We start from the raw sequence: 11,213 nt of genomic DNA, 5'->3' as shown, positions 1-11,213 counted from the left end.
CCGCCCCCCCCCCCCTTAGTCCCTTAACAGTAATAGATGTGTGTGTTGAGGAGGAGAGAGAGAGAGAGAGAGAGAGAGAGAGAGTGGAAACACAGGATGTGGTGGGATGGTGAACATTGGTCTCCGGCAGCAGCGTAGACTCTCTCAGAGCCTCTGGAGTTTTATTTCACGGCTGTAGCGTTCCGGACATGGACTAGGATTTGGGAACATGGACTGTTTTCCATTTCATCCAAAGAGGGTACGTGCACACGCGTCTGTAAAGAGGGTACGTGAACACGCGTCTGTAAAGAGGGTACGTGCACACGCGTCTGTGGATTTTTTAAAACTTGGTTTTACAGTCCTGTAAAAGAGGTTGACATCAGTCTGTCAGAGCTGTCTGTGTCTGTGACTGTGTCAGTGTCAGTGACTGTGTCTGTGTCAGTGTCTGTGTCTGTGTCTGTGTCAGTGTCTGTGTCTGTGTCAGTGTCAGTGTCAGTGACTGTGTCTGTGACTGTGTCAGTGTCAGTGTCTGTCTGTGTCAGTGTCTGTGTCTGTGACTGTGTCAGTGTCTCTGTCAGTGTCAGTGACTGTGTCAGTGTCTGTGTCTGTGACTGTGTCAGTGTCAGTGACTGTGTCAGTGTCTGTGTCTGTGACTGTGTCTGTGACTGTGTCAGTGTCAGTGACTGTGTCAGTGTCTGTGTCTGTGACTGTGTCAGTGTCTCTGTCAGTGTCTCTGTCAGTGTCAGTGTCTGTGTCAGTGTCAGTGTCTGTGTCTGTCAGTGTCTGTGTCTTTGTCTGTGACTGTGAGTGAATGTAGATGAAGATCAGAGATAATAACCGATTGGTCTGTGTTCTGTGTTTTTTGTTTTTATAATCAGTGTGACTTTGAAGTCCTGCTCTGACACTGATGTTAAACAGTGATAAAAGTCAGTTCAGGCTGAAGGAGACTCTTCTCTCTCACACAGAACATCCACAGCAGCAGATGTTCTCTAACCTGTGTGGCCATGTGTTTGGCCCACTCTTGTGTAGTGTAGCCACCAGGGAAGCCCCCACTGTGTGTGTGTGTGTGTGTGTGTGTGTGTGTGGATTATGAATTTGTAGACAGCCCTATTGCCACTTATGTTCCCCCTGTTTGTCACATTCCTGGGATGCCTGCTGTGGAACAGCTGCTGCCAACGTCGCAGGACTCTGATTGACATGAATGCTCCGTCCGTACTCCGTATTCTCTGGACTTTACAGACACAGATATCGTCCTCCTCCCTGATTACTGTCCTATTATTAAAATAGGAAACAACAACAACAACTGGACTTGAACTTGTCTTAGTGAAGATGAAACCTCAGGGCCGTGTCCTGGTGATGGTCGTTTGAGCAGAACCTCAGACTTAAGGAGGAGAGGCGGCTTCAACCTGAGCTAAAAGACAGAAGGCAGAGCTATTCAAAAAAGACTTTGCTGCATATGTAGGTTTTAACAACTGTTCCCTGAACAGCAGATTGTTAATATTTCCACTCACAGCGGTTGCTATGCCTGCCATGGAATGGTGACACAACGAACCAATTTAATGTCCACTGTGAAAAAAAAAAAAGCTCCGTCGTCTGCACTGAGAAAAGGGGTTGGGAGTCGGTGATGTGTCTTCATCTGACACAGACAACATCCACTGACAGGTTAAGGAGAGAAGAAGAATAGGAAGCGTCTTTTGACAAATAGTGTTTGAAGCTGCCAACCACCGAGCCGCTGCCTGTTATCTCTCAGTTAGTGCTGAGTAAGAGGAGACGCAGTCTGGTTTGGTTGGCTTTTATTCCCTGGGATTGTTCTGTTTTCCACATGTGCCTGCTCTCGCTGCATGACACTGGAGACATGCAAATGGGGATGGAAAGATGAGCCTTTCTCGCCAAGTGTGTGTGTGTGTGTGTGTGTGTGTTTGGGAGAACTCGCTCCTAAAACATGTCCAAAAGTCCTTGAATGGTAGTATTTGGGAGGTTCTGTAATTAGGCCAAAGCCAGGATAAAAACTGCCTTTGATTAATGCTAGTCAAGCCAAGACCCTGGGTTTTTTTTGTTTTCAGAAACTGGGTCTAAATGTCTCAGAGAAGAGGAGAAAAAAATCCAGTTGATGGAATTTGAAACTCTAATTCCTCTTCCACTCCCTTGTCCTAATCACTCCCATCAAACACACCCACTAATGACCCAAATTGGCTATTCCACGGGGGGGGGGGGACAAAAAGAGGAGGGGGCAGCTGTCTGGCATATGCTGACCACTTGTATGACGGATTTGCTCACTTCCCTGTGTAAATGGATCCAGGCTTAGCGCCGTCGTGAATCTAGGACCATCAATAGCTCTGCACGAATCCAAGCACAGCTGAGGCTGCCAAACATGCTGGTGAGTCTGAATGAGTCCTATTCAGGCGTGAGGGATGGAGGGATGGAGGGGTGAGGCTGAGGGCCGACGACTGTGACTGTGACTGTGTGTGTGTGCTCTATATACCTGTGTGTAAAAGCCCTGACCGTCAGTGTACAGTCCAGATTTACACTAAGCTCGAAGCTGTCCGCTGGTTTTTACCTTGTTTTACCCGATGTAGAGAACTGAGCTGTGTGTCCAGGACGAACCACAAAGATTTGTAACAACTGGGCGGGAAACGATCCTGACTGGCGCTAACACATAGATCTTCCTGATATTAGCATGTTTGTCCAAAAGGGCTGAGAAGAACATGAATGGTTTCACTCGACTTGTTTTACTTCCTCTTGACGTCTCAAAATGTATATATATATTGTTAAATCCCGTGTGTCTTTATTTCCTGATCTGTTTTCTGCAGCTGAAAAGAGAAAAATTCATGCTTTTAAGATCATTATCAGCCGTTGTCAAGGCTGGCTGTCGTTTTGGTCAGTAACAAATGGGTTTGTCTACTCCGTGTCTGTATATTTATCACACATAGAGGTCGGTTTACCAGTGTTTGACTAGGAATTTGGGATTCTTCTTCATTTCTCATCTGTCATTTTGTATCATTGTAACCTACATTATAGGGCATTGTTTCCCAAAGACTGGGTCACGACCCTCAGATGGGTCGCAAGAGTTTTTTTTTGGGTCGTCTCACATCATGTTTCCCAGAAGTTTACGAATAATGTCTATCGACTTGGGCTGCGAAGGTTTGTGACTTTTAAAAATATGGGTCCCCAGAAAAAAAGTTTGGGAAACACTGTTATAGGGCATATATGTCAAAATATATGTTGTATATGTGGTTCAATCTTTTAGCTATTTTTCATGTTGGTGTTCAGGTGTCGACCTGCCTGTTATTTGACTAATCTATCTCCACTGTCTGTTGCAGTGTTCCTGGGTTAGTGTCATTTCTTTTTTTTTACCTCAGGTTTTTTTTATTTTTTAAAGGAAAAAAAAACGCACTTGATTTTTCTGGCCCTGAATATAAGTCAAAGTATTTTATTTCATTTTTCTTGTTTCTAGTGGTTTATTTGAGTTCTTTGTGTTTTTTTTTTTTTGTGCCCTATTGTCTTTAGCGTCACTGCTTTAAGGTCACTTTTGGGTGAACAGTTGAAAACCCTAAGTATCACCTGTGTTATCCAAAGGAAATTCCATTCAAGAGAAACACCATAGAAATTAGTGAACATTAATAATATAAAAATATAATATAAAATTTCTTCTGCTGTTATTCAGAACCAACCCTGGTTTTCACTGATGTGAAGAGTTTTGAAGCAAAACTGCGTTGGATTCACCCATGACCTTCGTAGGGTTATTATTCTATTAAAAAATATATAAAACTGAATTGTAGACATTCTTTCACATGTTGAAGTTGAAGTTGTTCTCCGTGACATAGAACAACCTATATTTTTCATACCCCGAGGTGTAACCTCATTCATTCATACATGACTGGCAGCGTGTTTGTCCCAGTGTCATTACTGCGTCCCAAACCGTCCCCCTCACTGTCCCACAGGGTCGCATTCTAGAGACGCCCAGCAGAGGCGAGCAGAAGAGGAAGCGTCAAGTATAAACACTCGGTGCTTTGAACTGATGAACACAGAAAACAAATGTTACAATAAAAAACCCTGGGGTAGAAATTCCCTGAGCTCTAGGGGCAATAACAGGAGGGTGCAGGGGCAAAGCACCAGAGGGAAAAGAGAAAGGATTCAAATGAAAGAATGCAGATTAAATGTCAACAATCTTTTAAAATCCGCACGAGATGTTGACTGTGTGAAAAAACACTCTCCGTATCTCAGTAAGTCCCGTCTTAAAAACAGATAAACCCAGATTTTGACTTTAATCCTTTAAAGTGCCGCCTTCACCCTCGTGTCAGTGCAGTCGCAGAGAATTTACCACCGTAGATAAACGCTCCCTCGTTACAAAAGACACTAACTGCAGAAATATATTCAGTATTTCTGCTCCTGTGTACGACACAGTATACATTTGTGTTTAATATTTAACCTGATTCTTACATAACCTTCTGCTTTGATCACTTTAACTTGATTTGTTTACATTTTCTTCACATTCCTGCCTCAGTGTTTACAGTACAGACTGTGTACAGAGTACACCTATTTAAAATACTTTTGTGAGAAGAAGTATTTTACTCTCTTCAAGTACTTGAAAGTTTTATATTTCCTTGCAAATAAAAACAAAATAACCGCATCAGAAATTCATACGTGCTAATTGTTGTTGTTTTTGTTTTCATCAATGTAAAAAAAAATATGTATTCTATTCCAATCTATTTTATGCTGTATTGTACAATATTATTATGGCTGTCAAACAATTAATTTTTTTTTCTGATTAATCACAGGGTAGCTGTGGATTAATCAGGATTAATTGTTTATTGACTGTGTAGTAAAGTCGATGGATGGTGGAATTACATATATGAGAATTTCTAACTGATTCATCATCAAAAATGATCAATATTAACTTTTATGATTAACGTATTCTATCAATACGTCTTACCAATAACCTGCAGGAACAGCAGTGAGACCGTAGTAGACCGTAGTAGACTGTAGTAGACAGACAGACCGACAGACAGACTGACAGACAGACAGACAGACTGACAGACAGACCGACAGACAGACTGACAGACAGACAGACTGACAGACTGACAGACAGACAGACTGACAGACAGACCGACAGACAGACTGACAGACAGACAGACTGACAGACTGACAGACAGACAGACAGACTGACAGACAGACAGACAGACAGACAGACAGACTGACAGACAGACAGAAGGACAGACAGACCGACCGCTGTTCCCTTCAACGCCCTTTGACCTCGTTGATTCCTCACCGTCACGTTTGTTCCAGGAACTGTTCAATCATTGTAGGGACACGATCTTCTCACCACTTGACTCTGATGTCCATCTCTCTGACAGGCCAACAAGGACCCACTCTTCCTGACAGGGGTGACCTTCCCTCCAGACTATCATGTGAGCCCGGAAACACTTGTTAAGCTGAGTGTGTTTGATGCCAAGGACAAGAACCAGGATTCAGTGAGTAAATAGTTGTTTTCTTTGTGTCTTTATATTTGTGTGTGTGTGTGTGATATGAACACGTGAGCGTTGAGCTCCGTTGTTCCTGGAGCCCTCAGCTTTATTCCACTGGAGACTGTGATGTGCCTGAGTGTGTTCCACATGTTTCGAGATGTAAATGTTGGACACTCTAGTCCCGTCCTCAGAGGGCCAACGCTTGCGTCTTGTTATCATTTGGTTCCATCCTCCCTCCAGTTCTGAAGGAAAGGGTGTAGCTTTCGATGAGCATCTGTGCATGAGAGGCTGCGGTTGACTAACAATCCCGTGGGAAAACTGGTCGGCACATCAGTGAGAGTGGGACAGAGGGGAATCCTGAGTGGGTCGGGCGCTCTGATTCAGATATTTTTATTACTGACTTGAATCTGTGTGTGTGTGTTTGTGTGTGTGATCCTAAAGGGATCATTAAGTTTTACCATATAAGGCAGACATGGTGTGTTTACATGTTTTGATGCCTCTGCACACACCCAGAAGCAGTATTATTTCAAATACTCTGAGAAAAAACTCAGGTCAAATTTTATAGCTGAGCCATTTACTCAGCTTTAGCTCTGTAAAAAAAAAAAAAAAAAAAAATCAGGTTTGGGAACATAATACTGCTTGGCCTCCTGAACGTCTGGATGTTTTTTGAGCAGTGAAAGCATCACACCAATAAAGGACAGAACTACTGGTTAATTGTCCGGGGGGAGGCGGGGGGGGGGTCTTAGTAACCCCCATAGCCTGACCACAAATGTCTCTGGCTGTTCATAAATCACTGAATATAAACCACATTCTTAATTTAAAGTGTAAACAAACATAATAACAGTCATTAAAAAGAATGCGTTTCTGTGGCACACAATACTTCACCACCACTTCATGGTAACACCAGCGCAATCGGATATTTTCAATGTGTCTTAATGAATAGTTTCCAGACATGGACGCTCAGTCCACACCATTGTTTGGATATGAAGAAGTCGTCAAACCCATGGATATTTGTCTCTCTGCTGATGTGAAAATGTTCTGATTCTTTTACTTTTTGCCGTTCAAATTTTCCTGTTGGGAAAAACTGCTTTGTAATTTAACCTTAAACTACATATAACGCTAACAGCAGGCGATCAGATGACATCACACTGACATCCAGTTACAGACCACATGTTGGTGGGTCATGTGCACAGAGTGGCCCGAGGGCCGGGAGTTTGAGACCCCCTCCTTTAGAACAATTGTCACGGCCACAGTGAATGACTCGGTTCAGTCGGGAATGCGGTATTTAAGGTGGTATTTAAAGGTGCACAGTAAAGGTCAAAGGTCAGAACCCGGGTTCTCTGACTGTGGACATTCTGTTGTTGATCCCAAAGAACACTGTCCCCACAGTGAATCAGAGCCAGGGAGGAGTAGTACTGTAGTACAGTGTAGTACTGTGGCCATTCTTCTACTGTGTGTATATATATATATATACAGAACCTAGAGTTGTTGTTGTTGTTGTTTTTATCTTCCTGTAAAACAACAAAGCGCTGCACAACTGCTTTATTATTTATCAGGTTCAACACACACACACACACACACAGAAATCTTTGGCTTGAGTTCGCAGATGATTTATTTGTGATGTGGAGTTCAGCTGACAATGACCTTACACGCACTGTGCTGACAGGATTTCTGTCTGTCCCTGGAGGCAGGATTTTACTTGACAAAGAGATTTTTCTGTGAGCAGTTCACTGTGCCGTACTCCACCAGAGTTTGTGTTTTACTCCACACAATGGAGCTGCTTTTTTCTCCCTCCCCCTAAAGAAAGAAAAAGCTGGTTAGTTGGCAGTAAAAAGTCCAAATGTTGATTGTGTGACCAGGTGGTTTCGTGCCACTGCGGCTCCAGGTTCTGTCACGCCGTGCCGGTTTGCCTTTACTTGCAAATTTGCAACTTGCCTCTGACTACGCTCCCAGAATCTGCTGAAATGTCTGGACTCGTTTTCGACAAATTTCCAGTGCGAGTATTTGGCTTGTTCAGTAGTACTTTGAAATACAGGTACAGTACTTTCACTGTAAAGGCATTAATCTGAGTGGCCAACTTTTCCCTCCTAGTATCCAGCCAAATAATCCCAGGTGAAAAGTGCCCAGAAAGGAAACATAGAGCTTTAGACCAGGAACAGGATGTACTGAGAACATCACCCTGGAGAGTTTCATAAACTGAATAAACTCTGCATCTTTTTCCACTTGTGTTCTCATCATTCGGGGAAAACATTTGATGATAATGAACCTGGACTTTTGAGTTTTAAACAGGGAAAAATATATATATATATCTTCTTACAGAAATGGAGGATGAAGTCGTCCAATGATCTAAAAAAAAAGTAATTAAAAAAGTGTTCTGCTTTGATCATTATGTGCATAAATATAATGAAAAGTTATATAAAAAAGAATAAAAATAAATTCTAATAATAAAATAAAATATAAAATGATTTAATACCACACTATATGTGTGTGTGTGTGTGTGTTAAAGTATATATATAATAAAATATCAAAGGTAGGACAGCTTTGCTCAACCTTAATACATTTACAGTCATATGGTTTTTTATCGTATTTTTAAGGCATTTGTCTCCAGTTAAGTACGTGTTTTTTGTCACTTTGTGAAAAGTGTTTTGTTTGTGGTTCAAGGGCGTGTTTGACACTTGTGGTTTGGCTTTTAGATTTTTTTTTTTTTTTTAGATTTAACATATTAATAAAAACTCTCTCAATAGTTGCGGTCATTTGCTTTTCATCTGTTGATGTTAGTAATGATCAAATAGAATCTGTGGACAAATTCCACACGAAATATAAGGAACTCAGAAACGGTTTTGTTTTTCTCTGGTTCTGCCTCCACCTGTCTTTAATAACGGCACTGTTTTTTATTAACTATTCTCCTCTGTCTCCACTCTTTTCTCTTGAACTGCTGCGTTGTTTATTTCAGGAATAGAGGAACACTGATCCTCAAACTCTCAGGCACTTTTCACTCATCTTCATTTGTACTCCTTGAGAAACGCCTGGTCAAGGCTGTGTCACGGCCATTATCCCGGGCTTCACAGTTATAAGGGTTTCTCAGAGACTTGGTGTAGTGTTCGTCCAAGGCTGTGTTCAGTTTTTAGTTCACAAAATATGAAGCAGGATTTGGGGTAAAAAATAAATATAAACCAGACTTGTTTTTTTAACTATAATTTGAAATGTTTTTCAAATATATATATAGTTCCCATAACACACTCCTAAGGACCCTCATTAGAATTTACACCATTTTAAATGTTGCCTAAAATATACACATGGGTCTATTTTCATTTAACTTTGTAAGTTGTGCCCTTGGTTTAAGACTAAATGACTCAGTACCTTTAATAACCGGGGAAAAGACTGAGATGATTGAGATACTTCCTGTTTTAACACCTACAATTAGGAGGCACCTGAACACAAGTGGGACGTAGAGTTTTACCACAAAACAAGTTTTTAATGTGCAAGACAGCAGCTAGCCTCGGGTTGTAAGGCATCAATTAGCTCCAAGTTATGGGAGGTGGAGTCAATGAGTCCTAAGATGAGAAGTGAAAGGTAACTAATATAAACCCAGGAGGTGAATCATACTTTAGATGTTTTGAAGCAACAAAATCTCATTATAAAATCCTGATTTACAACATTTAAATTTCTATCTGTAAACTTTTAGTAAACATTTAGGCCTGTTAAACCATTGATATTTTTAATCTGATTAAATACTATTAATCATGATTGAATAAGATGACATTTATAATAATAATAATGATAATAATGAACGCAATGGATGAACACATCAAGAGTTGTTTTCAAAACTTTGGTGAATTTTCGGCCATTTTCCTCAACAATATCAACCAGTCTACAGTTCCTCACCATCCACCTGACAGTTGTATCAGACATTTTCTGGCTTCCCGGCAGCGTGTGTAAATGACAACATGTATTAACTCTGTATTAGAGCAGCAATAAGTGGACAAACATGGACTTATTGGTCATTCAGTGCAGAGTGTAAATGCATTAACATTTTCATCAAATCAAATCCAGTCCAGTTGGACAGCCCTGGTTCACTGCCCTGTGTGAAATGTTGAAAGAATTCCTGGTTCTGTGTCTGAATCTTAATCACGGTTCTGTCCAGGTAAACATAAATATCAGCGTGTGAGGATTAGATGTCTGTGCAGCTCCTGTCAGTCTGTCAAGAACATCTCTGAAATACAACGCAACATTTCACTTCACCTTGGCTTTTAGGGCTTTAAAGGTGAACTGGAGTTATTTGGTGCCTATCAAAGTCTTCACTCATCTTCAGCTCCATCTTCACTCCACCTCCTGCACTCCCTACAACTGCTGCATCACTTTTCACTTCACTTGAAAACTGTTAAAAAGTCATCTTTGATTATGCAGACTTTATATGGAATCCATTTATTAACCATTACTGGAAGATTTCTTCAAACTTTTTAAAATCTTCATCCTGTCATCGTTGAAATTGACCTTTAGGGAAACTTCAAATTCTTGAGTCTCTATCTCATTAGACCGCGTTGAAGTGACACAGTTCTGACCCTAAACATGATCTGACACAACACGTCAGTCGAAGTGACGGATCAGGATTCAATCACGTAAAGCTCACTTTTTGGTTTCATGTTTTATTCAGTTTCAAGTGAAGAAACTCACCGTTCATCAGTGGAACCTTCACTCAAACTGAAATCTTCTGTAGAAGATACTGTGCCATGAACTACACTTTGGTATAATTGGTGATAGAAACTTCACATTGGAAACCTGTTCAATATACAGTAAAAAAAATCTATATATTCACTGTGAGAGTCGTTCAGGGAAATAAGATTTAAAATCCAAACACTCTGCCGCAGGAAACTGATGAAACAAGGGAGTGGAAGGGAGGTGTGTGGGGGGGAGGTGGGGTGGTTTCATAGTCGAGTGATCTCTCCCCGCGCCTTGGGCTTCATATTTAGATATACCAAGATGACACTGGCTGCGTGGTCATGAATATTTGAGGAGATGAACAGGGCTGAGCAGGTGATAAGCTGGAGAGTCAGGGTGTGAAAAGGAGTACGACAGGGTTGGATATCTCCTAGGTGTAAAGGACACCTCCGCCCGCTCTCTATCTTTCAATCCCCCGCCGTGAAAGGATAAGAGACCAGCTTTACTGTGTTACTTTTTCTTTAGCACCTCTTAGAGCGGCAGGACATGGCTCAAGACATGGCCACTTACCAGAGGATGGACTGAGCTGCAGTTAAAAAAAACAAAAAAAAAAAATCTCATTTTTTTTATTTTAGGACTGTGTTTAAGTTGCGCTCTTGAAATAAATGTAATTTTTCACTGATGTCATTTTACAGGGTTTTTGGTTTAGCAGAGCTGAAGGCTCGAATCCCATCAACTCTGTCAGGCGCTGTTGAACTGGTGCATCTGTCAAACACCGTCTGTTGAACTCGGAGTCTCACTGTGTTCTGGTGTTCTCCTCCATCAGCAGTGTTCACCCAGAGGAGGCCAAGATTTATGGCTGAAAGATGGTCCGTTCTGTTACAGAACCTAAAGGAGAAACAACAGTTGAAGAGACATTTTGACCTCGGCACTAACTTTTAGTCTTAGGTCTGAGAAGATTCCAGTCCTAACAATATTGGCCTGGGAATTGTTGACTGATTTGTTGACTGTGAGGAGGAGAGGGGGTAAAATTGATCATTTAAATGTTCATATATTTAAGATGAGTGGCGCTTTGGCCCAGAGGCAAGATCTCTGTCAGTGGACTCACCA

At 41.4% G+C, this 11,213-nt stretch overlaps 1 protein-coding gene across 3 annotated transcripts in view; it reads left to right on the top strand.

Moving 5' to 3' along the window:
* The window catches only part of inpp4b (inositol polyphosphate-4-phosphatase type II B), a 121,084-nt gene that overhangs the window by 16,422 nt on the left and 93,449 nt on the right, over window positions 1–11,213 (top strand). For 2 of the 3 annotated variants that reach the window (XM_025058211.1, XM_017035536.2), the window contains exon 4: window positions 5,334–5,450. In XM_025058211.1, the coding sequence (XP_024913979.1) occupies window positions 5,334–5,450 (117 nt within the window). Of the gene's footprint in view, window positions 1–111; window positions 239–5,333; window positions 5,451–11,213 lie in introns of those variants that run through there. The other variant, XM_025058212.1, reaches the window with a different exon arrangement.

This window comes from Cynoglossus semilaevis, chromosome 9 (assembly GCF_000523025.1).
Source record: "Cynoglossus semilaevis isolate Cse_v1.0 chromosome 9, Cse_v1.0, whole genome shotgun sequence".
NCBI classification, from domain to species: Eukaryota; Metazoa; Chordata; class Actinopteri; order Pleuronectiformes; family Cynoglossidae; genus Cynoglossus; species Cynoglossus semilaevis.
This window is presented reverse-complemented; position numbering and strand designations above follow the sequence as displayed.